Raw genomic sequence first — 26,854 nt, 5'->3', positions numbered from 1 at the left:
ACAACCGATCTGGGTTTGCTGCACTACCTGAGCCATGGGGGCGGTTTGTGAAAATGCCCAGGGCACTACCCATAATTAGGGTCACATTTTAAAATCCCAATTCCCCTTGTCCCTATTAACCCTTCTTTTTTGGTCCTTCGCCCACTCTTCAATTCGGCGTCTGCCTTTCCCCCAGGCTTTTACATCATGCCCATAACCTCTGAGCGCATGATGAAATGCCTTGTCTGCATTTCAGCCCCGAGCGAGCGCTCATCACGGCCCGGCTGGATGGCACTGTGTAGTAAGCAGGCTGAAAGTGGGTGGGGAAGAGGGGCAAGCCGTTGCCCCGGATTGGCTGCAGGCAGGATTGGAATTCAATGAAAGTGCCTGCGCACGCTGCAACACACCGCACAGCAACCGGAGCCGGCGAGAAGAGAGGGGAGGGGGAAAGAAAAACCACACACAGAGAGCATCCGATCTGGATTGCAGGTAGAAATATGCAACATTCTCCAGCTCAAATCGGCTCCGGTCCTTTTGCGTTGCGTGCCATGCAGCGGCACTGGGGTTTTCATCTCTGAGGTGCCCAAAGGCTCCAGTTTGTCCTGCCTGGAAAGACGAGGAGAGAGGGGAAGGAAAGGGGAAAAATCAAATCGAATCAAACTTTGGGAGAGAACATTCCTGCCTTCCAGGATTGCGGAGGAGGACAGTGCCCAAGGATTTGCCCTTGCAGAGGCAGGTGCTGGATGAATTTGGATCCTGACGCTGAGACCGCTCCTGTGCTTTGGGGAGGGCTGGAAGGCATCATAGGAACTCCGGGAGAGCTGTCCATCGCACCAGGAGCGGTGTCCCCAAAGAGCACATATTCAGACACTAAGGGTGTGCCGTCTTCTTTTCTTTTCGAACTCCAGTCACTGCTTGGAGACGTTCCGCTTATGGGAACAGCCCTGGGCGTTGGGAAAAGGACTTCTTGGTCAGACCTCTCCATCTCTCTCCATTGAATGATCAACGGCTGATAGCTTTATAAAGAACTGAGAAAACCTGGCTGGGTGATACCCAAAGACCTTTTCCCAACAGCGGCCGGCCACGAGGCAAGACCCACCCACCCACAACTCACGTCTCCTGGCCTGCTCTGAAAGACTGGGGAGCATCCCAGAGATCAGGGGGCAGAAAAGAGAAATTACAAAAGGGGGGGGCAGTCGGGGAAAGATAAATAAATCGTTAGGGGAAAGATAAACAGCAGCCCGTCTGCGCTTGAAAATGTCTGATCTGGAGATCGAGGACTTCGACGCGGACACCCTGTCGGATACGTCGCGCATGGTCCCGGGGCTGCCGCCCTACAACATGGAGGACCATCTCCTGCCCATGGAACGGCGTAGCACCTGCGCTTGCTGGGCGTGGGCGTGCCTGGTGGCAGCCATGAACTCTTTGGCCTTCCTCTTGAACGTGCTGCTGATGGCCGCCATCTTTGCCGTCGTCCTCCTGCCCACCATCGTGGTGGTCTACTTTGGCTTCCAATGCCACTCCCGGGTAAGTGCCGCCCCCCAGGCCCTGCTGGGTAGGACAGCAGGGTGGATTCCTTTAGGGTGGATTCCTGCCTTGAGCAGGGGGTTGGACTCGATGGCCTTGTAGGCCCCTTCCAACTCTGCTATTCTATGATTCTATGATTCTATGACACCCCCATCCTATAAAGCCTTACACGTCTTGGGAGCACAAGACCTGACGGACTGCCTCTCCCGACATAAACCCACCTGTACACTATTCTCAACATCTAAGGTCCCCCTCCAGGTGCCTACTCTGAGGGAAGCTCAGAGGATGGCAACCAGGGAGAGGGCCTTTTCAGTGGTGCCCCCTCCAATTATGAAACAATCTCCCCGACGAGGCTCACCTGGTCAAGACTTTTTTCTTCTCCCAGGCATTTAACAGCATATGCTAAGGTTTTTTTCTTAACTGACCCCAGAATATGATCATAGAATCATAGAACAGTAGAGTTGGGAGGGACCCATAAGGCCATCGAGTCCAACCCCCTGCTCAAGGCAGGAATCCACCCTAAAGCATCCCCGACAGATGCTTGTCCAACTGCCTCTTGAATGCCTCAATTGTGGGAGAGCCCACAACCTCCCTAGGTAACTGGTTCCACTGTCGTACTGCTCTAACAGTCAGGAAGTTTTTCCTGATCTCCAACAGTTGTTTTTAAATGGATATATTCTGTTTTTATGCTTTTTATGGTTTTAAATTTTGTATATTTGTTTGTAATGTTCACTGTTTTTAATCTGTGTAAACCACACAGAGAACTTTGGTTTTCCGGTGGTATATAAATGTAAATAATAATAATAATAATAATAATAATAATAATAATAATAATAATAATAATAATAACAACAACAACAACAAACCCACCCACCCCACATCAGATACGTGGACTTGATTACTGGATGGTGATAGACCTGTGCTCTGCACGATCTCAGAGGCACCATTATCAGGGTTATTAGTATTCTTGCATGTTCCTTGGATGAACAATGGCACTGGATAAAAGACACCCAAGGGCAAGGGGAGGTCACTTCCTCAAGCAACAGGCAGTTCCGATGATACCTTCTTCAGCAGGGGTGAACAGCCTTAAGCCTGGGGCAAAATCCGGCCATCTGGGCATTACCCAAAGGTGCCCTTCCCTTTGGCCCATCCATCGCCTTTCTTCCAACCACAGATCACTGGGCAGTTTCCTAACTGCTGTGCCGTTGTTCCCCCGTGCGAATAGCTTGAACTTTCTCTCCCAAGTCACTGGCCGTAAGAGCTTTATGCTGCAATGTGCTGGTATTTCACCCCACCCCTTTCCTTTGGCCCCGCCCACCGCTAGAACACGCCCCCTCCTGCCTTCAGCTTCTCCAAACTGGCATCCAGCCTTCTGGCCGAAAAAGGTACTGCACCCCCTGTGCTAGGGGGTCACCTTCCTAGCGAGAGAGTGACCGAGGGGTCATTTTGTATGCGACCCCCCCGTGCATTTTGCAATCTTCTTTTCAATCTTCTTCTTTCGGTCTCACGGCTCAGTTTAACGTCTCCCCTGTCAGTTACCTTTGGGGCTTTGGGTTGGTTTGTTTAAATGCGGCTGTAAACTGCTTTGAAGGGTTGCTTGCGTCTGAAAAAGCAGCATGGAAGGGTATAAAATAAACACATTTTAGAAATATTCAAGCGAAAGGGGAAAGGGGGAATGGGCCATCTTCTTGACAGACAGGGCTAGCTTTCAAGTGGCAACAGTTATCCGAAAAGCCTACAGCATGCCCTCGGAGACCCCCATGCGAATTGGCAGCTGAACTCACTCACACACACGCACCACCTTTCTCAATCTGTTTCCTTTTTTGCGGAAACAAAACTGCCCGGCTTAAAGATGTCCAATTCTTTCCTCAACCTCTCAGTGAAGAAGCACCCCCACTCTCCCTCTCTCCACCCCCCCCCCTCTCTCTCTGTGTGTGTTTGTGTGTGTATGTGAACAGGGGCTAGATAGGGTGACCCTATGAAAAGGAGGACCGGGCTCCTGTACCTTTAACAGTTGTTTTGAAAAGAGAATTTCAGCAGGTGTCATTTGTATATATGGAGAACCTGGTGAAATTCCCTTTTCATCACACCAGTTAAAGCTGCCCTCTTTTAAATCTGGTCGCTCTAGTATAGCTCCTGCAGCTTAAACATAGAATACATTGTTAAATGTATACTATGTATAAAGTATATGTATAAAGTATGTATAAAGTATACTATGTATAAAGTATACATTGTTAAATGTATACTTCAGTATAGCTCCTGCAGATTAAACATAGTATACGTTGTTAAAACTTACTTTAAAAACATCCTAAAAGCATCCCAGAAGCACCTCCATATTCTACTGGATAGGCCTGCCGGAAGAGATCAGTCTTTATAGCTTTCTTTAGTGCTAAAAGACTGTTAAGTTGACGAGTCTCCTCCGGCAGGCCATTCCACAGTCTGCAGCAGAAGAGAAGTATTATCCTCTGGGTAATACTTGTCAGCCTAGTTTTGGCAGACTGAAGTAGATTCTTCCCAGAGGACTTGAGTGTGCGGGGCGGGTTGTACGGGAGAAGGCGATCCCGCAGGTAGCCTGGACCCAAGCCATGTCGAGTTTTAAAGGTGATAACCAACACTTTATACTTCGCCCAGAAACTAATTGGCAGCCAGTGAAGAGATTTTAAGACTGTTGTAATATGGTCGGCCCTGGGTACCGGTGACCAGCCTGGCTGCCATATTTTGAGGGTTACCCCAAACCTGCTAATACCTCCTGGTGCCTATTTGGCTACAGAAGCACTGCCAGAATATTGGGAATATTTCCTATTTCTTTCCCATGGGAAGCAGCTTCGGAAAAAGTCATGGGATTGTGCCTTTTGAGCTTATGCAAAGTTCTATTCCTTTCTCCACTGGCTTGTTATAAAAAGCAGGGAAATAATGAATGACCCTGAATGCACAGTTTTCATTTTCTAGCCACTGTCAGAGCCATTTGTTGCTCAACGCTTCCACCAAACAAACACAATAGCCGTAATTATAATGCCTCCTGATACAACATGAGCTTGATTACCGCTCCTTTAAATCACAACAAAAATGTAAATTAGGGCAAAGCAGACCAGTAGCTCATCTAATACGAACCATGAATAACATATATTCACATTAAACAATTCATGAAACCTGGGGTCTCCAACGCAGAGCCGCAAGAGGCGCGCGAATGTTGAAGTCCACAGCATCTAAGCTCTCTACCCTTTCAGATTTTTATTTTATTTCTGAAGATTTTTCTCAAAATTACACCCAGGAGGCTGGCAGGCTGCAAAGTGCTTCCTTCCAGTGCTATCTTTATTTGGGTTCAAAGGAACGTTTTTGTGCTTCGGGCTCAGGAATGTGTGCAGACGGGGGAAGTCACGCAAAAGCTGGGAAAAGGCCACATGGTCGTGTGTCTGGGGGTGGGTCAGTGGGAACCATTTGGCAATGTGGAGAAGGGGGTGCGGCTTTGGGGGAAAACCTGGATGGGCAGATTTGTCCTGATTCCATCATCCCTGCATCACTGTCATATTGAGTGGCAGAGCACCTGTTTTGCAGGCAGAAGAGCTAGAAGTACCCTGGCAACTCCAGTTACAAGGATCCGATAGTGAGTGTTGGAAAAGGGTGGCCATTTGGTGGTGGTGCCCACAGCAGTTTTTCAAATTCTCAAACGTCCCCATGGGTCCAACAAGACTGGGGTCCCCTGACACAGACAATCGTGGCCTAGATGCCCTCAGCCTCTAACCAAAGGCCACTGCTGAGGTTCCTCTTTGTAATGACTGGGGCTGAAATGTATCCCAAAGGAGATTGACCCCAATGTACTTTGATCCTCACGAGGAGAAACTGGTTCTGCCTGTAGCACTAACAAGTAGGGGTGTGTTCTGCTCCGTCATGGATCCCCAGATCTGAAGCGCAGCAGGCCGATCTAGACCTCCTAAGCCCGGTTCCGGAGCGGATCGGGGGAGGTCCGGATCAGCCTGAAGCGATTCGGAATGGTCCGAAACTTGAGAGCCAGGTAAGTGGGGAGAGGAGGTTACTTGGCTCCCCTGTCTGCCGCCGCCGCCGCCACCACGGTCCGTGTGGCAACAGTGGCAGAGCCAGGTAAGTGGGTAGGGGGTAGAGGGGCTTACCTGGCTCCGTCGTCTGCTGTGGTCCGTGGGGCGGCTTCAACTGCCACCCAGGCCTCAGGCCAGAAATAGGCTGGCCTGAGGCCTGGGTTGCAGTTGAAGCCACTGCATGGACCACGGCAGTGACGGATGACAGAGCCAGGTAAGTGGGGGAGGGGCGAGGAGGGCTTACCTGGCTCTGCTGTCCGCGCGGACAGCAGAGCCAGATAAGGGGGAAGGTGGCTTATTCAGCCCCCATTTTGTCCCCCCTTCCCTGCTTTTGCTGTCCACCGCGGAGGCGAGTAAGTGGGGAAGGGGGGCAAAATGGGGGCCGAATATCGATCCGGACCTCCGGATCTCACTCCAGATCTGGTTCCAGAGCAGATTGGAGGGAGGTCCAGATTGACCCGAACCGGTTCGCGCCCAATCCAAAGTTCTGGATTGGGATCCGAAGTGGTTCGGGTAGGGCATGCACAACCCTACTAACAAGAGTCAGCTCTGAGGCCATCCACCCACAAAAATTACCCTGCAGTAATTACTAAACCTCAGTGACAAACTGAATAAATTCAGCGTCTGGGCTTACAGAGCCTCCTTCCCTGGGTGGTATACTCATTGCAATTTTTATTTTATTGTCACAATATTTCTTTCCTCCTCGGCTTCTGTGCCTTTGCCAGGCAACGGCCTGCTTCTCCCCTGCCTTTGCCTGCCTTTGCCTACACAGACCGAAATCTGTTTAATTTCATTTTAATTAAGGCTGCTCCCTGCTAGACTCAGTCTTTGCAATTCGTCTATTAAATTAAAGAGAAAATGTAAAGAGAGAGAGAGAGAGAGAGAGAGAAAGAGAGAGAAGCTAACCAAGGGCAACAATAACAGAAATTGAATCAATTCAACATCTGCGCTTTTGTCGCAGAGATCCCAAAACACGGTGTGGGTTCGCTTCCCAGCCGCCGCTGGACGTCCCTCGATTTGTTCAAATTGACAAACTAATTTTGTTCTCATTAAGCATTCTGCAGATTCGCCCCGCATCGCTGCTCCGCTCCTTGTGATAAAAAAGATGAGTCGTGATCTCCCCTCTTTGGTTCGTAGGACCTTCGGGGCTTTTATGAACTCAGGTTTCAATCACAGAATCCTAGAAGAGTAGAGTTGGAAGGGGCCTATGAGGCCATCGAGTCCAACCCCCTGCTCAATGCAGGAGTCCACCCTAAAGCATGCCTGACAGAGGGTTGTCCAGCTGCCTCCTGAAGGCCTCTAGTGTGGGAGAGCCCACAACCTCCCTAGGTAATTGTGAACAGTGATGCATCAGGGCTCTTCTTAAGTTGTTATAACTATGTCCCCAGAGTACATGCTTTTCTGCACCACTGTGAAAAAGGCAGTAAAAGCGGGGTTCCTCAGCAATTATGGTAGCCAACATCATCTTCTTCTTCTTCTTCTTCTTCTTCTTCTTCTTCTTCTTCTTCTTCTTCTTCTTCTTCTTCTTCTTCTTCTTCTTCTTCTTCCTCCTCCTCCTCCTCCTCCTCCTCCTCCTCCTCCTCCTCCTAGCAAAGTGGAGGCTGGTGACTCCAATATCAGTGGGGAAGTTAGGGGCTAGCTGGAAGACTAAGAGAGCTATCCAAGATGCCAAAGCCATTTTTGGAGGATCCGGTTCAGCACCTTGGAGAGCTCCTTTGAAGTTCTGTCTGGCTCCGACTGAAACCCAGGGCAGATTCACCATCCCACAGACATCAGTGCCACCAGTCTCCACTGCTTATGCTGAGGCAAACCTTGTTCTTACGATTAGTAAGACAGAATCGTAGAGTTGGAAGGGGCCTACAAGGCCATTGTGTCCAAGGCTCTCCAAATTGCGGGAATCCACCTTAAAGCATCCCTGACAGATGGCTGTCCAACTGCCTCTTGAAGGCCTCTAGTGTGGGAGAGCCCACAACCTCCTTAGGTCATGGCTTCCCCTCCTTTCACCCTGCACAAATACTCCGTCCCTGGAGCTGGCCGGAGTTCTTCTGTGATTAAAGACTTCATCAACGTCCTTTCCCCCCTTCTTTTCAATTACTTTTGAATTGATTTAAGAGCGTTGCGCCGACGGAGGCTTGAAGCAACTTAAAGTGCTTCATTACGCTAGTTGACCGGCCCCGTTTCCACAGCTTTCGTTCCACCAACGGCCCTGCTGGAGCCCACCCCCCCTCCCCGTGTGACCCTGGGGACCTCAAAAACAGCCGCTCCAAAGCCAGGAGCGCACGACGGGTTGCAGAGATGAATCGCGAATTGATTTCTCTCTGACCGCGCTTCACCCGGGAGATGGAGCGGTGCCTTTCGGATGGCTTCAAGGAGGTCCAGCGCCGAATTGGGCATTATCGCAGGCTGATAACAAATCGAGTCCGTCGGAAATTTCCTTATCAAACGCTCCGCCAGCTGTTGCAGACGGCGCACAGGGGCAGGAGTGGCCGTCCAAAGTGGCGGGAGATCTCGATTTGCGTTATTCCACCTTAATTAGGGCTATGCTCGGACCCCTGAATCGCTTCATGGCCCGATCCGGAACTTCCAGATTGGGCCCAAACCGCTTTGGGTCTATCTGCCCATCCCCCGCTCTGCTCCATGGAGCAAGATCCGGAGGAGTGGATCGAGATTTTGCCCCTCCTTCCCTACTTACTTGCCTCCGGGGCGGATGGCGGAGGCAGGTAAGGGGGAACAAAATGGGGGCCGAAAAGCTGAACTCCCTCCCGTCCCCTCCCTGTGTCTGTCGCGGTCCATCACAGGCTTCAATTGAGAGCCCGGCTTGAAGCCGGCCTCTTCTGGCTTGAAGCCGGAGCCTCAATTGAAGCCCGCGATGGACCGCGACGGACACAGGTAAGCCCCCTTCCCACCTGCCCCCTTACCTGGCTCCGCCACTGTCGCTGCATGGACAGTGGCAGCGGTGGAGCCATACCTGTGTCCATCGCGGTCTGTCGTGGGCTTCAATTGAGGCCCTGGCTTCAAGTCAGAAGAGGCCGCCGGGGCCTCATTTGAAGCCCCCGACGGACACAGGTAAGCCCCCCTCCCCCCTGACCTGGCTCCATCGCCATCGCCGCAAAGATTACGGCAGCGGTGCCGTTGCCAGGTGAGTCCCCCTCCCCCCCCCCCACTTACCAGTGTCCGGAGCTCCAGATCGAGGCGAACCACTTCGCCTCGATCTGCAGCCCCCCCGACCCGATCCGTCTCCGCCTTTGTCAGAGGTGTATCAGGCCGCTTCGCTATCGCTTCTACGAAGCGAAAGCGGAGTGGAGCACAGCCCTAACCTTAATCCCACATCAACATTTCTCCTCCCCTTTTTTTTTTGCACAACCTTCACACATTTATTTATTTATTTAATTTCTATACCGCCCAATAGCCGAAGCTCTCTCTGGGCGGTTCACAAAAACTTTTGTTTCTGGTTGAACAGGTCTGGCAGGTTTTTCAGTTGTGTCAAAACCTGCGGCACCTCTTTGACCCGGAACAAACGCGGGAGAGGGAAAAAATCATGCCAGTGCATCACAGAAAGTGATGTCCCTCACCAGGGACATTCTATTCTCTTAAAAACAATTGTGTCTCCAGCCATAAAGAACAAGGGAATGGCTCAATGCTGATCTACCTTGTTTTTTTATCTGTGCAGTAGCCGTTCCCTCCCCCTTCAGTTTTCTTCCTGCAGATATTTCTTACCGCTGACATTTCCTTAACGTAGGCGGGCACAGAGGTGCGTACAGCCTACCTTTCTTGAATTGTTTACTGCCAGGGCTCTCGAAAACAAACCAACTCACCACTATTTTATAGCCCCTAATTACCTGTCATCCCCTCCTATAACCATTGCACTACAGCTTAAAATAAAAAGAGAGAGAGAGAGGATATATATTGTGAAGCCGCAAACTTTGCAGAAAAAAAGACCAAATAAAAAGTTACAACATTTGGGGCTTCTTCGCATTACGGTTTGAAATTGTTTTAAATGGCTCTACACAGCCTATTGAGCAGTTAATGCGGCATATCAATGTTAAAAATGAAGCAATAAAAGAAATGTCTGGGCCTTTTTAGTTTGGAAAAATGGTGATCAAGGTCATGGGGACAGGGCAGAGTTTGATAACATTCAGTGTCGTGCAGAGAATGTGGAGAGAGGCACATTTTTCTATCCGTCTCATAATTCTAGAACCCAATGGGCTCATCCCCAGAAATTGATTGATACGAGATTCAGGACAGAGGATTATTATTACATCTCTTTCTCACTCGTGGTGTCTTTTTCTAGACGGAAATAACGAGCTTTGCCAAGTCATGCTGTCTTTTACAGATTCAGGAATTTCCTGGCAATTGAGCATGTTTTAAGTAGGTCCAGTTTCTGAAGGGTTTCCGTATAGTTTTTTGATGTGATGCCAGTGACTGATGTGACCAGTGGAATAATTGTGACCTTTTCCTGTTGCCATGGTTCTTTGACTTCCATGGCCAGTGGCTATATTTTTCTCTCTTGTTCCTCATACAACATTGTTGTCATTAGGTATTGCTATGTCAATGAGGTATGTGTGTTTTTTTCTTTTTTTCTATGGCTGTTATGCCTGGTTGGCTGCAAGGTATTGTCTTGTCCCTATGAATGATTCTGTCCCAGTATATTTTATGATTTGCATTTTCCAAGATTGTTTCGGGTGAGTATGTAGAGTATGGTGTAAGGTTGAATTTGATGGCCAGTTGTTGGTGAATTATTTTTACAGCTGTAATGTGCCTGTCCATATAGATGATGATGATGATGATAATGATGATGATGATTTCTATACTGCCCCATAGCCAAAGCTCTCTGGGCAGTTTACAAAAGATTAAAAACATTAAACATTAAAAATACAGTAAAAACATTAAAAAACATTAATGTTAAAAACATTTAAAAAATTAATTTTTGTGAACCGTCCAGAGAGCTCCGGCTATTGGAGCTCTCTGGGCGGATGTAATAAATAAATAAATAAATAAATAAATATTTATATATACGTTTCAATTAGTTTTATGTATTTTATGGTGTTTTCATTTGTGTTGTACCCCGCCTCAATCCAGAGGGAGAGGTAGGTAACAAATATATTATTATTATTATTATTATTATTATTATTATTATTATTATTATTACTTAGTGTCTTGTTGAAACCATTCCTAACTATGGTGGCTACATGACCACGGTTTACACACGCTTGCTAACCACTTGCTGCAAAAGGGTTAGCAGCCCTCCTCCTCCTCCTGTTTTTCTATTTCAATTAAAGTTGTTACGTTTAAATTTGCATCTATCTGCACAAATTAGCATCGGTCCATTGGCGTCCTCTGCGGCTCGCTGCCCCGGCGATCGCCCCACCCAAACCACGGTTTCCACGCAGATCCGGTCTTCCCTTGCCTGATCCAGCCGCGCCACAAGTTTGCTCTCCTCAGGCTGGCGCGTTTCCCTCCTCCTAATGGGAACGGCGGTTTTTCTTTGTGGAAAAGAACATTTTAGGTAGGAGGGTGCAAAGGTAGGAGCCGCTGCTCTCAGCCGGAGTTGGCGGGGGGAACACTCCACTTAGCAGATGGTCGCTAAAAGCATCTCTGCCTCTCCGCCAGGCCTTTTCGGAACGAGGCAGGCTCTTGAAGCCTCAGCTTTTGTGCGCCGAGGGCCCTCTCCTCTTGCTTCGGAATCGTCTGGGCGCTTTTTAATACAGGAAATGTCAACGAGAGAGGAAAGCTTTCTCTCTGAGGACTTCCTTGCCCCAGGCCGCTAATGGATGGCGTTTGCAGCGCTGAAGAGGAAATGGAGGCATAGGCCATCCTGCAGGGCACTGTCTTTCTCTTGCTCTCTTTTTTTCAGATCTCTCCTGGAGGTGGGGGGAATGGTATTGACAAAATTAAGAACGTATCCTGGATCAGACCGAGGGTCCATCTAGTCCAGCATTCTGTTCACACAGTGGCCAGGCAGCTGCCTGTGGGAAACCCGCAAGCAGGACACGGGTGCAACGGCACTCTCCCGCCCATGTTCCCCACGACCTGCAACACACAATAGACTGTGCGAACTTCTTCTTGAAACCGCTATGCTGTACCTGCATTTTTATGCAAGAATACTTTGTGAGTCAAATTATTCTGCCTTTTCTTCACTAAAGAAGAGTGGGGTCTCCTTTTATCCTAAGACAGCCCTGTGTACATGTGAGAATGGTAAATGTTCATTCTGTTTTGGCTTTTTCTAAAAATAAATAAATCTGCCAATTGCCTTTCTAGCAGAAGGCATTGTTACTAAATAATCCTATCACTTGCCACACTCTGGGTGGTTGTTTAGGTCCAACCCAAGATCCGTACAACTTATTCTGAGGCATGTGGCAGATGACATCAGCAACCCTAGTAATAAAAGAGTGTTGGGGCTCCCTCCCTGTAAAATCTGGGCATGCTACACCCCTGGCCTTTTCCACAAAGCCATTTTGCCTCGACTTGCTGGATCGATCTTATGGATTTCTGACTGCATCCGCTCAAGTGGGAGACCTTCCTGCAGATTGCACCTAAAAAGCACAAGCCACGGCCCTGTGGAATGACTACTTGAAAAGATCACGTAGCTGAAAGGTTCCCCGGAGTTCGTCTCACTGCATTTGCTTTTATGTGAATTTCAGGCTGACGGCAGCATCGCCGACGTGCCTCTGTCTCTGGCGAGGCAGTGAAATTAAGCGAGCGTCTCCAAGTGCTTTTTTTCTTAAAGACTTTCTTTGTGAAATGTGTTGAAGAGCTGACGGAGGATGACAGCCGAATTTTGTTCCTTGATTGGTCTCTTTGAAGCCCGGGGGAGCTGAGATCGACTCAGCCACCAAGAGAGTTTCTGACTGCTTCTTCGGGCCTCTCTAAAAAGCAGAGATTATTCAGTTTCATCACAAAATGTCTCCGAACATGGATGGTTCCTTTGGATTTCCCGGCTAATATCAGCTATTGACTGTGCTGTTGTCGTTTTGAAAAGCCAACTCAGTTACTGGCCATCTTGTGGTGGGGACTTCCATAGGTTAACTTTGCACCATGTCAACAAGAAGTCATTCATGTGTTCAGGTCTTAATCTACTTTTGTGCTGACTTCACTGCATAATTCTGAATATTAATCCCATGAGAGAGGGAGATGTTTCCCCCCTCTTACCTACCCTTTCTGCATCATTCATAGTTCTTAAAGGTGTCATCTTATGGGATAACCATCAGCCTCCAAGTTCAAGAGGCTGAGGAGTATCCTATGCAAAGCGGGAGGAACATGGAAGTGATCTTTGTGCTTCTCCCCCTTTGCATTTTTGCTAGATGGGCTTTTTCATCCATCTAGCTAGGGAACAGCAGATTTTTTTCTCCATGCTCCTCCCCATCTGCATTTTTGCTAGATGGGCTTTTTCATCCATCTAGCTAGGGAACGGCAGATCTTTTTCTCCATGCTCCTCCCCATCTGCATTTTTGCTAGATGGGCTTTTTCATCCATCTAGCTAGGGAATGGCAGATCTTTTTCTCCATGCTCCTCCCCATCTGCATTTTTGCTAGATGGGCTTTTTCATCCATCTAGATAGGGAACAGCAGATCTTTTCCATATGAAAAAGAAGACAGGGCTCCTGTATATTTAACAGTTGTATTGAAAAGGGAATTTCAGCAGGTGTCATTTGTATATATGGAGAACCTGGTGAAATTTCCTCTTCATCACACCAGTTGAAGCTGCAGGAGCCCTGCCCTCTTTTAAATCTGGTCACTCTAGTATAGCTCCTGCAGGTTTCACTGGGTTCTCCATATATACAAATGACACCTGCTGAAATTCCCTTTTCTATGCAACTGTTAAAGATACAGGAGCCCTGCCCTCTTTTTCATATGGTCACCCTAAAGAAATACATTTTTATTATTATTATTATTATTATTATTATTATTATTATTATTATTAATAGAATCATAGAATAGCAGAGTTGGAAGGGGCCTACAAGGCCATTGAGTCCAACCCCCCGCTCAATGCAGGAATCCACCCTAAAGCATCCCTGACAGAGGGTTGTCCAGCTGCCTCTTGAAGGCCTCTAGTGTGGGAGAGCCCACAACCTCCCTAGGTAACTGATTCCATTGTCGTACTACTCTAATAGTCAGGAGGTTTTTCCTGATGTTCAGCCGGAATCTGGCTTTCTTTAACTTGAGCACATTATTCCGTGTCCTGCACTCTGGGAGGATCGAGAAGAGATCCTGGCCCTCCTCTGTGTGACAACCTTTTAAGTATTTGAAGAGTGCTGTCATGTCTCCCCTCAATCTTCTCTTCTCCAGGCTAAACATGCCCAGTTCTTTCAGTCTCTCTTCATAGGGCTTTGTTTCCAGACCCCTGACCATCCTGGTTGCTCTTCTCTGAACACGCTCCAGCTTGTCTGCGTCCTTCTTGAATTGTGGAGCCCAGAACTGAACACAATACTCTAGATGAGGCCTAACCAGGGCCGAATAGAGAGGAACCAGAACCTCACGCGATTTGGAAGCTCTACTTCTTTTAATGCAGCCCGAAATGGCATTTGCCTTTCTTGCAGCCATATCGCACTGTTGGCTCATATTCAGCTTGCGATCTCATTTCCTTAATGGCCAGCTATGGTTCACTGTACATTTTGCTTCTTTTAAAATCTATTTTAAAGTGTTTATTATTCTGTTATTTTATTTCATCTTGTACACCGCTCCGAAATTTTCGAATGGGGAGTGGTGTATCAATATTGCAAATAAATAAAATGAATAAATAAAAGGGAAAGGACCCAAACCCAAAGGCACTGGCATATTTTAGCTGCTAGCACCTAAGGCTTCGGAGAGGCGTTTCAACCTTTTGGAGGCAGGTGTACGAAACCAAGAGAAACCACCAAATGATTGACATCAGGAAAACCTTCCTGACTGTTAGAGCAGTGCAACAATGGAATCAGTTACCTAGGGAGGTGGTGGGCTCTCCCACACTAGAGGCCTTCAAGAGGCAGCTGGACAAGCATCTGTCGGGGATGCTTTAGGGTGGATTCCTGCATTGAGCAGGGGGTTGGACTAGATGGCCTTGTAGGTCCCTTCCAACTCTACTATTCTATGATTCTATGACAGTTGAGGGAAAAGGGGGATTGTTCTGAGAGAAGGGAGCTCCAGAAAGCTACTGAAGTAGGTTAGTTGTGAAAGCAGCAGCGAGGAGATGGGAGGAGGCGAAGAAATTTGATGTCTCACAAAACAAACATTTGAGCCAGATCAGCTGCTTGGTCTAAATTGGCGTCGTTCTAAAGCACCAAGTAATGCGCTTTTGGAGCTTTGCCCGTTCTCACCAGCTGGGCGATCTTTCGAGGAACTTAGTGTTGATCGAGTGCAGCCCCGAAGCACCGTCAAATCCTCGAGTGGTCTCACAAAGTGGGATCTTGGCAACCGTTACAGCACTGGTTTGCCCTTTCGCATCTCGGCTGGATGTCTCTCTTTGAGCTGTTTTGATCCAGCCGCTGGCGGAGAATAGAGGCGAACCGTTTCCACCGAGGGCCTTCAGACCAGGGCTTGCTTCTGGCTGGCTCCTGTGGTGTCCACCGCCTTTTTAGAAAAGGCCGACTCACAATTGCCGACGAAAGGCAAAAAGCCAGGGCCATCATTCCCCAAGCAAGCAACGGAAAATGGTTCGAACTAGACATTGGCGCACCGTTAAAGAGTCCTGGGCTGAATCCTGCTCCCAATTTCTGGGAATGTTCTCTCCCCCTGCAAAAGAGGCATTGGCCCTGTTCAGAAGACACTTTAAACCACGGCTTTAACCATGGTGAATAAGGCAAAAAGCCTTGAGGCCCAGTATTGGGCAAAAGGCGGGATGCAAATAATAATAATAATAATAATAATAATAATAATAATAATAATAATAATAATAATATGTCTTCTGAACAGGGCCATTCTTTTTTCTGCCTCTTTCACAGGGAGGGGGGCGAAATTCATAGAATTTTCTCCTTGGGGCGAGGGCCAGGGTTTCCACCTACCTTTTTAAGGTGTAGCCAGTTGCCAAGGGGGCTCCTTATTTATTTATTTATTTAAAACATTTATATCCCGCCCTATATCATTAAGATCTCAGGGCGGCCCACAGATAAAAGCATACAGTATAAAACAGTAAATATGCACAGCTAAAAACAAATTAAACCCTGAACCAAGTTAAAGCAGTATATAATTTAAAAGCAGTAAATACAACGAAAACAGTTAAAACAATGTGCCATCTTAGTGAATTTTAACCATTAAAGGCTTTGTTAAAAAGCCATGTTTTCACTTGGCGCCGGAATAAAATCAGTGTTGGCGCCCGTCGGGCCTCCAAGGGGAGGGCATTCCACAGTTGGGCTGCCATAACAGAGAAGGCCCCCTCCCTTGTATGACATTTCATTAAAATCACAAATTTATAGTTTAGTAAAACTAGGGTGACCATATTTGGGAAACCAAAAAAGAGGACACCTAGTGTGTGTGTGGGGAAGCAGCTTTCTGAGTCTTGCAGAAAGTACGTTATTCCCCCGCCACCTTAAAGAACCCGATTGGAGTGGAGGAGGGGAAAGGATTTCATTCTGCACCACCACCATCCACTCCAATTGGGACCTTTTCTATAATGTCCAGGAATGACCCACTTTCCCCTTTAAGACCTCAATTGGAGCTCGGGGTGGGGGAATGACGTGCCTCAAGAAAGCATGTCACTCCCTCCTGCCATGCTAATGGCAACCTTAAAGGGGAAGGTGTGTCATTCCAGGACATTATTGAAAATTCTAGAAAATCCCCCCTGACACCATGGAAAGAACAAAAACCAGGCCAAATCCGGGGAAATCCTGACAGTTGGTCACCCTAGTAAAACGTTTTGGGAGAGCTTTCCGCCTTAAAAGGTGCCGTAACCTATTGTAAATAAACAAATAAATACCGCCCTCAGAAGAATCCTTGAACCCAATTGGAAAAGCCACCACGGCGAAGCAGTTGTCAGAGATTTCTGCCGGCCTATTAGTTTGGAAAGAGCTCGAAGAGGTGACACGGGGCCTGGCAGACATAATGGATAATTAAACCTTTAATCTGACAAGTGCAATCGCCTCTCGGCAATATATCAGGGCAGGCTGGCAGCCCTGAGATTAAATATATATGGGGGCAGGCTTGCGTGGAGCTCACTTCAAGGACAGATTGATGTGACATGCTTTCTTTCTTTTAGAAGATGGAAGCCATTGCCGGATGAGGCTGCGAAACATGGCTTCTAGCCTCGTTTATTTCCCCTCTTTCGGTTCGTGGTTTGTTTTTGCTCTCTTTTAAATTGGGAAAGTTTCCCATTTCAAGACACTGGGCTTTAAGCCCAGCACGACTCCGTGGTCTGCTTTTCAAAAGCTTGGGCAGAAGCGCACCAGAAGTCGAGTAGAGGCTACAACAGATGCAACTGGAGGTCACTGATTCATAGCCCTTGTCTATATGACAACAGGATTGCTCCTCATTAAATAAGAACCGATTTTTTTGTTGGTTTGAATCTTGGTAAAGAGCGTCACGCTGCTGCAGCAACAGTAATTTATTTCTTGAATATTTTTTTATAGTGCAGTGCGACGGCACTGACCTCAGGCAAAAGGCCTTGCCTAGCACACCTTTCTCAAGCCAAGCGCCACCTCTTGAAAAGCCTGAGGAAAGGGTAAAAACAACCCAACCTTTTATTTATTTATTTATTTATTACATTTATATACCGCCCCACAGCCGAAGCTCTCGGGGCAGTTTACAACAATTAAAAATTCCCTCTATCTGAGGGAGCAAGGTAAAGGGTTTTGGAAAATAGGTTCTGTTGATGAGGTACTGAACCGCAGGTGTATCGGTAGATGTTTTTACACTGTGTAATATTGTTGCTGTTTATTCGTTCAGTCGCTTCCGACTCTTCGTGACTTCATGGACCAGCCCACGCCAGAGCTTTCTGTCGGCCGTCGCCACCCCTAGCTCCCCCAAGGTCAAGTCTGTCACCTCCAGAATATCATCCATCCATCTTGCCCTCGGTCGGCCCCTCTTCCTTTTGCCTTCCGCTTTCCCTAGCATCAGCCTCTTCTCCAGGGTATCCTGTCTTCTCATTATGTGGCCAAAGTACTTCCGTTTTGCCTTTAATACCATTCCCTCAAGTGAGCAGTCTGGCTTTATTTCCTGGAGTATGGACTGGTTTGATCTTCTTGCAGTCCAAGGCACTCTCAGAATTTTCCTCCAACACCCCAGTTCCAAAGCATCTCTCTTCCTTCGCTCAGCTTTCCTTATGGTCCGGCTCTCGCAGCCATAGGTTACGACGGGGAATACCATTGCTTTAACTATGCGGACCTTTGTTGTCAGTGTGGTGTCTCTGCTCTTAACTATTTTATCAAGATTGGCCATTGCTCTCCTCCCAAGAAGTAAACGTCTTCTGATTTCCTGGCTGCAGTCAGCGTCTGCAGTAATCTTTGCGCCCAGAAATACAAAGTCTGTCACTGCCTCCACGTTTTCTCCCTCTATTTGCCAGTTATCAATCAAGCTGGTTACCATAATCCTGGTTTTTTTTGAGGTTTAACTGCAACCCAGCTTTTGCACTTTCTTCTTTCACCTTCGATCCGAGCTGACACGTGGTTTGTGGTAACAACACAAAATAAAGTTTATTGAAATTTAACCGATCTTTGGTATTTCAATTTGGATCAAACCTGCTTATTTTTATACCAAAAACAAAAATCCCAAGTCCCTTAAAATCCTATCTCTTCTCACTCCTCACACACCAAACGCTCTCACGAAGCACAAGCCAGACTAAAACTCCCAGACTAAAACCAAACTTCAAACTAACCCTCACAATCCCCTCAGCCAACCTATTTTTGCTCCTCCCTTCCGCTCTCTCGCCGCACCACTAGCCACACTCACTCAGTCAAACATTCCGCACTCGCTAGACATACAAACCCAGACATACCTAAGGGACCGAATGGCGGGTATCGCCACATGCCGTTATAAATGTGCATATACGATGCTACGATGGAAACGATAAAGTTTATATGCGGAGCTCCACAGATTCATATAACAGAGAAACTGGGAGCAGAGGAACAAGGCAGCAGAGAAGGATGCCCGTTCCACCTGTTCGTTTTAATAAGGTTTCTCTGCGGAGCTGCGCAGAATCAGAGAATTAAAACTAAAACGGCATGAAGGAACGAAGCAGCCAATTGGTGGGAAATCTGTCAATCATGTTGTCCTACCCTCAAAGCTCTGCCCACATGTCAAAATGCGATTTAACTCCCCCCAAAGACACATAACCATAATGCGGTGCAAACTCGGACGTGATCGAAAAGTAGCGGTAAATCACGAGTGCGAATATGCGCGTTATCGCTTAAAAAACCCGGTGCTATGGCAAATGGACGGCTGTGCCATGTGTCCTGAAATGCGAATATGCGCATTTAAGTCAGGGTAAACAAGCTGTATAGACAAGCCCATACGTCAAAGTCAACTTGAAGGCACATAACTTTTTTTAAAAATTTAATATTTTTAATTCAATACTTAAACATACTCATACAATAAAGAAAACAACATAATACATAAATGTTAGATAACCTTAATAACATATATTCTAGCTTAATCTGTTAACATAATCATACTTAACATAAAAATGCACCCCCCACCACGGGATCTTATTCCTCTTTCCAAAATCTCATTGTTTCTTCTGGAGGTGATTTCCCACTCCCCTTAGATGAAACAAATTCTAGGAACTGTTTCCATATTCCCTCGAAATCATTCGTTTTTGTTATCCCTCGTCTCACTTTTATATTACATGTTAATTTATCATTAATAGCAATATCCCAGATCTCTTTATACCAATCTTCTATATGGTAATCCCCTTGAACCTTCCAGTTCCTAGATATCATTAACCTTGCTGCTGTTAGCAAATTCGTTATCAATTCTCTTGTCTCTTTATTACAATTTAATTCTCCATATAATGATAACAATGCCACTATAGGTGTCTCTCCAATCTCCATTCCTAAAATTTCTTTTATCTCATTAAACACTGATGGCACATAACTAACTAACCGACACCAGGACCGGATTCCATTTCAGAAAAGCTCCCAGGGCCCGCCTTCCAGTGGTGGGAGGGGCCAAAGGGAAAGGGGTGGGCCAAAGGAAAAGGGGGCGGGCCCAACATTTCACCAGCATCTTTTTGCTTAAGAGTCTTAGCGCCAGGGACCCCACCTTGGAAAAGGTATTTCAGCCTCTCTCTTTTTTTTTAAGAGCAGTGGGGGGAAAGTGCACAAATGCCAGGAAATCACCCTAAAATTGGGGGGATTGGGGGTTTCTCCTCTAGAGTTCTGACTGGTGCCAACTGAAACCCGGAATGGATTTACAGCCACACTGGAATCGGAGCCCCCAGCCCCCCATTTGATTCTTGCGTGTCTGTTTTAAAACCAATTCCAAACCATCTTTTTCTTTGAAGAAAGGGAGAGATGTGGCTGGTTCAAACACAGGTTGTCTCCCGTCCTCAGCATCAAAGGACCTTTTCTCCCACCCACCTCTTCTGATTCTCCAAAGTATTTGCTTAACATTAATTATCTCAGGAGGGGTATCAGATGCACAGAGCAGGACTCGGTGACCTTGAGGTGCAGAGAAGCAGGCAAGGAAGGTGGGGAGGATCACAGCAATGGGCGTTTTGCAAATTGCACTCCGCTGAAACATTAATTCTCGCCAAGCGGAACGGTTTCAAGGAGGCGGCAACTTTCACATCCGAGAAAGCAAAACAATGTGGATGGCGGTATGAAACAGATGCTAAGGAAAGCAATCAGACCTTCATTTCAGAGGGCCCGAGACTGGATTCCCACAACAAGCTAACCCATACTCAGTGGTTGATAGTGGGTTGTTGTTGAACCGTGGGTTTCTTGTTGAACCGTGGGTTAGCGTGTTGTCTGGACATTTAACCATGCAGTATGGCTTAATTCTGCTTGAACACGCCACTTTGAAAACCTACAGCTTATCATAGAATAGCAGAGTTGGAAGGGGCCTACAAGGCCATTGAGTCCAACCCCCTGCTCAATGCAGGAATCCACCCTAAAGCATCCCTGACAGAGGGTTGTCCAGCTGCCTCTTGAAGGCCTCTAGTGTGGGAGAGCCCACAACCTCCCTAGGTCACTGGTTCCATTGTCGTACTGCTCTAACAGTCAGGAAGTTTTTCCTGATGTCCAGCCGGAATCTGGCTTCCTTTATCTTGAGCCCGTTATTCCGTGTCCTGCACTATGGGAGGATCGAGAAGAGATCCTGGCCCTCCTCTGTGTGACAACCTTTTAAGTATTTGAAGAGTGCTGTCATGTCTCCCCTCAATCTTCTCTTCTCCAGGCTAAACATGCCCAGTTCTTTCAGTCTCTCTTCATAGGGCTTTGTTTCCCTATGATCATCCTGGTTGCCCTCCTCTGAACACGCTCCAGCTTGTCTGCGTCGTTCTTGAAGTGTGGAGCCCAGAACTGAACGCAATACTCTAGATGAGGCCTAACCAGGGCCGAATAGAGAGGAACCAGTACCTCACGTGATACAGCCCAACATAGCATTTGCCTTTCTTGCAGCCACATCGCACTGTTGGCTCCTATTCAGCTTGTGATCTACAACAATTCCAAGATCCTTCTCATTTGTAGTATTGCTCAGCCAAGTATCCCCCATCTTGTAACTGTGCATTTGGTTTCTATTTCCTAAATGTAGAACTTGGCATTTATCCCTATTAAATTTCATTCTGTTGTTGTCAACCCCTTGTTGATGAGTTGTTCAGGGTGGTTAACAAATCACACTGCACAGTTAACAAGCCATCCTGTGGAAAATGTCTGGATTCAGACAACATGCTAACCCGTGGTTCAGCAACAACCCACAGTTCAACTACAACCCATGGTTCAACCACTGAGTGTTGGTTAGTGTGCAGTGTGAACAGTGCCCCGTGTTGGTTTTGACCACTCAAGCCATGGCTGGGGAACCTGGTTGTAGCCCTGCAGATGTTGTTAGACTACAAATCCCATCATCCTGGACAATTGGCTATGTTAGCTGGGGCCAATGGGATGGCCCAAATTACCATGATTGGCATTTGTGGGAAAGGGGACAGGCCAGGGGAAAGGAGCAATGTCAGTTGTGGGGTGGTCTGCAATCTGTCCTCCTATGGCTGAATCAGACTCAGCATACAAGCAAATTATGGGGCAATCCAAAAGGCAAGGCAGCAAAGCAGGCAAAAGTTCCAGTCCAGATATGGGGGAATTATGGGGGAATCAGACAAAGGCAGGAGTGGTCCAGATACAAGCAAAGATCAAAGTACAGTTAAGCAGTAAGTTACCACACATAATCCAAAAGAGTCAAACAGGAGTCCAAAGTTCAGTAGCACAGAAGGTCAATCACAAGGCACACCCTGCAAAGCAAAGTGCAAGGCACAGGAATTGATGAACAATATTCTTCCAGCACTGGCTAGGCGGAAACTGAAGGCTTATATAGCCAGAGCTTTCTGAGCCCCACCCAGGGCTCAGCTGCAGTGCATTACAGGCTCTCTGGCAAAAGTCCTACTCAAGAGGAGGGCCTTGCTCCTGAGTCTTCCATTGTAATCGACCACTCCTTCTCAGAGGAGCCCTATTAGCGTGCCTCATGAGGCGGCGGCATTCTGGGGGGCTAGGGGGCTGCCCAGCCTCTGCCTCACATGTGGAACTCTCCTCCTGCTGCTTGGTTGGACTAGTGATGATCTTGTCTGAGGTTCTAGGCTCCCCCAGATCTCCTGACATGGCTGGCTCCTTGGTGTCATCTGTCTCTGGGATCTCTAGCTCCTCCTCAGAGGAGGATTCCTCCAGCATGACACACTCCCACCTGTAGTGCTAGACCTCCAGAAGAGTCACTGCCACCTCCCTATTTGCGCCTGACTCGCTTTCTCCGTCTCTTTGCAGGTGCTCCATTCCACAGCCTACTACTGCAAGTCCGTGTTGGACGACAACAGCTCTTCCGCCCTGATCATCCTCGGCTTCGTCATCATGTCCCCACTCATCGTGGTGGCCATGGCCATCTACTGCAGCCTGGCGCGACGCCTCCACCTCTTTATGTGTTTCCAGCCGTGCGCCCGGGCAGTCTACAAGGGTGTGAAGTGGCGCTGGTATGAAGAAGGCGGGCTGTGCGGCTGTGTCAAGGAGTGGAACGCCCACGTGAAGGCCTGGGTTTAAGCGGTCCCCTCCTCGGCCTGCCGGGCAGCACATCCCTATGCCCAGTTCCCCATATCTCAGCTTGGTGGGGGCACAAAGAGGCAGGAGTGATTGTAGCACCATAGAGAACCTTTGCTACTTTGGCTTCTTCTGCTGAAGGGCACCAGGGTTGATTCCAGAACTTTCTATGAGCTGGGAAACGCCCCCTGCCCTTCTTCCACTCTTGCCTCGGCCATAAACCCAAACATTACCCCCAGTCCAGATGCTAACCTCTCAGCTTTTCCTTCATCGGCACTGGGACGGCAGCAAAACTGGCCCTGCTTTGCAGGGTCCACGCCCTGGTTTTGGAGAGAATGCCCAGGAAGTACTCCGAACGGCACATAAAAAGAGCGCTCTGTCTGTCATAGGGTGGTTTCTAGTGCTCTTCTGGATGTGAGGAATGAAGAACCTGCACAATACTACTTTAAGTTCTCTCAGACAGCTAAACGGCTGAAGGAGCTGAGTTTGGTTCCTGGAGCCGTCACCCCTTAGTGGATAATTATGCAGGAACTTGGTACTTTTTTCTCTTTTAGAGTGGAACAATAACTAATGAGAACCCCCCCACTTGAGGGCCGGTGTCAAAAGTAGGTAGATTGGGGCTCCTGCTGAGGGCCCCCAACCCAGCAGTGGCCAACTGACATGAGCTCCTTGGAGCTGCTCTTCCTCTTCGCCATGGCAACCTGCTTCTTCACCTGCCTTTTCCTCTGGCCCAGGCAACGGTGGTGGTGATGAGAAGGAGGCTTTGCGGCCTACTCGCCCCCTGGCTTTCTGCGCTCAGCCTTCAAAATCCGCAGCTGGCATTGTTTGGATTGAAGCGGTGACGCGACCTTAGGGTGACCGTATGGAAAGGAGGACGGGGCTCCTGTATCTTTAACAGTTGCATAGAAAAGGGAATTTCAGCAGGTGTCGTTGGTATATAGGGAGAACCTGGTGAAATGCCCTCTTCGTCACAACAGTTAAAGCTGCCCTCTTTTAAATCTGGTCACTCTAGTATAGCTCCTGCAGCTTTAAGTGCTGTGATGAAGAGGGGATTTCACCAGGTTCTCCCTATATACAAATGACACCTGCTGAAATTCCCTTTTCTATGCAACTGTTAAAGATACAGGAGCCCGGTCCTCCTTTTCATAGGGTCACCCTACTGAAGGCCTAGGCTCCTCCTGGTCTGGTGCCAGTGACCCTGGTTTCTGGAGGCTCTACATCTTCCTCTGCGGAGGATTCCTCTAGTGAGGCCATGACACCATCTTGTGGCAGAGAATCCCATAGTTTAACAATGCACTGTGTGAAGGCATCCTTCTTTTTATCTGTCCTGAAACTCCCACAAATCAGCTTCAGTAGGGTGACCCTATGAAAAGGAGGACCCTTATAGGCCCCTTCCAACTCTACTATTCTATGATTCTAAGACGGTAGGGCTCCTGCAGCTTGTGAAGAAGAGGGAATTTCACCGGGGCTGCATGCATGTCATCAGCTAAGGTAATCCTTGCATTTCTGATGTGGAACCCTTGGGCTTGGTATGAGACCCTGCGGGCATGTTTCTAAGTCCCGCACTCCATTCACGCAGACACCTTTTGGGGATGTTTGCCCACCATTCTTGGGCTTTTCCTCAAGGGACCTGTCGTAAATCACCGGCGTTAGCGCGATAAGCAGGCTGAAAACATCAATAAACAGTCCAAGGTCCAAAGCGTCATTCAGAAACCGGGTGAAACAACACTGGGTTCAGGAATGCGTAATCAGGGTCCACCCACTTTGGACAGGGTCCAGTCCAAAGTCAGGGTAAGTCCAGGCAAGATCAAGGAGCTGGTATGCAAGCAACGAAGACTAGGCACCAAGTTGCTTCCAGCGTCGCTTCTGAGTTCTGCAAGTCTTTTATGGGGATTGTGGTGAATGGGAATTGTTGTCAGTTGCATGGGCCTTCCGCTAGTTTCTGCCTGTTCCTGTGAAGGGCCCCTCCTCAAACACTCCCAGGCTCAGCTGTTCCTCCTTTCTATTTAATCCCTCAAGCTGAGGCACAACAGGACCCTTGATAAGTTTCTGAGGAAACTCTGTGGTCCCTGGAGTGTAGTTTGAAGACACCCGTGATAAGGGAATAGTACAAGCCGGTGATGAAAATACTGAATATCAATCTTGCTCTAGGGATGGGGCAGAAATTAGCAAGTTAATGTAAATGTACCGGAGTTTGCACTTCCGAACCAACGCACGAACCGAAACTCCGTTATCCACTTCACCCTTTCCTGAATTTTCCAACGGAGTTCTCCAATCAAGAAACGCACACCCGGAGTTGTATACTAGGGGAAGGCACACATCAAAATGACAATCTTAAGTGGAAGCAAACATTCAACACTGCATTCCGTTAGGAAAACGGCAAGCGACAAACGTGTACGTCGGGCCACGCGGCGTACCAAAATGCCGGTATGACGAGGAACGTGCGCAGAAAGGTGTACCGATTTTCACAAGGACGGGGCGTCACGAAAAGTGTGTTGGCCACCTCAGGCGGCAAATACTGGGATAGGGGCGGCAGCACCCGGGTGGAGTGGAGAGAGCGGTGGCGGTAAAATGTTTGAGGACAGAGCTGAGTGCAGCCTGTTGTCCTCAGATGAGGCAAAAAGACTCTGACCTCGCACGGTTTTGAAGTAGGGTTCAACTGCCAGGCCTGTTGACATCTTGTCCGTTGCAAACCGTCTCAGGCCATTCCTGCTCATGGCTTCGTCGCGTGTGACGTTTTACCGGCAGAGACAATCCCTGGCTTTGAAAATGAACATACAAAACCTCCTGACGAAACAGCGTCCCTTGTGAAGTGCAGGTGTGAGGGGTCTGTCCGCAGCACGCAGGCTCAGAATAAGGACTCACAAAAGCGCACACAATGACAACATCCAAACAAATAAACGAAACAGGAGAGTTTCGACGTGCTTCGATAAAACGCAGACGGTGAATTCCACCTCACAGCCTGTCAGCAGCTTCTTCCTTCGACAAGCCGGGCGGGGCCTACCGTTAAGCCGTACAAAGTCTTCAAATTATTTCCAGGCAGCAAATTGCCAAATTATTCAAGTGCTTTTTTCCACCCCCTAATGCATGGGAGGGGAAGGGCCGCCATTTTGATTTCCCACCACAGGCACCAAACATGTCTTTGGGTTAGGTAGGGTGACCCTATGAAAAGGAGGACCAGGCTCCTGTATCTTTAACAGTTGCATAGAAAAGGGAATTTCAGCAGGTGTCATTTGTATATATGGGGAACCTGGAGGGAATCTACACGTCGTACTGAAGGCGCTTGCATGCGCCCCCAGTACGCACCCAAAACGATGGTGTATTCCTGCCTACCTGCAGCCCAGAAGAGACGGAGGAGGAGGTGGCTGGGGAATCCGGGGAGTCCTTGCCGCCGCCGCCTCCTCGCCGGCCTCCTGCTGCCGGGGTAAGAGCGACCCGGGTCGGAGAGCTCGGCTTCTGCTTCCACCGAGCTCTCCAACCCAGGTTGCTCTTACCCCGGCAGCAGGAGACCGGCGGGGAGGAGGCGGAGGCGGAGGCGGAGGCGGAGGCAGCAGCAAGGATGCGGCCGGATTCCTCAGCGGCCTCCTCCTCCGTCTCTTCTGGGCTGCAGGTAGGCAGGAATACACCATCGTTTTGGGGGCGTACTGGGGATGCATGGAAGCGCCTTCAGTACGATGTGTAGATTCCCTCTTGGTGAAATTCCCTCTTCATCACAACAGTTAAAGTTGCCGTCTTTAAAATCTGGTCACTCTGGTATAGCTCCTGCAGCTTTAACTGTGGTGATGAAGAGGGAATTTCACCAGGTTCTTCATCTAGACAAATGACATCTGCTGAAATTTCATTTTCTATGCAACTGTTAAAGATACAGGTGCCCGGTCCTCCTTTTCATATGGTCACCCTAGGATTAGGGTGACCACAAGGAAAGGAGGACCAGACACCTGTATCTTTAACAGCTGTATAGAAAAGGGAATTTCAGCAGGTGTCATTTGTATGTATGCATGCAGCACCTGATGAAATTCCCTCTTCAACACAACAGTAAAAGCTTGGCCAGATAGAAAAGAGGGCAAGGCTGCTGCAGCTTTAACTGTTGTGATGAAGAGGGAGTTTCACCAGGTTCTGCATCTAGACAAATGACACCTGCTGAAATTCCCTTTACTGTGCA

At 48.1% G+C, this 26,854-nt stretch overlaps 1 protein-coding gene across 1 annotated transcript; it reads left to right on the top strand.

Moving 5' to 3' along the window:
* The first annotated feature begins 1,203 nt into the window (after window positions 1-1,203).
* Window positions 1,204-22,697, top strand: TMEM88B (transmembrane protein 88B). The gene is made up of 2 exons (XM_063145073.1): window positions 1,204-1,506; window positions 22,426-22,697. The coding sequence occupies exons 1-2, from the start codon at window positions 1,237-1,239 to the stop codon at window positions 22,693-22,695; spliced, it is 540 nt and encodes a 179-aa protein (XP_063001143.1). The 5' UTR covers window positions 1,204-1,236; the 3' UTR covers window positions 22,696-22,697.
* Window positions 22,698-26,854: the final 4,157 nt, after the last annotated feature.

This window comes from Elgaria multicarinata, chromosome 20, assembly GCF_023053635.1.
Source record: "Elgaria multicarinata webbii isolate HBS135686 ecotype San Diego chromosome 20, rElgMul1.1.pri, whole genome shotgun sequence".
NCBI classification, from domain to species: domain Eukaryota; kingdom Metazoa; phylum Chordata; class Lepidosauria; order Squamata; family Anguidae; genus Elgaria; species Elgaria multicarinata.
Note: the sequence above shows the minus strand (reverse complement) of the source record. Positions and strands in the feature narration are given on the sequence as shown.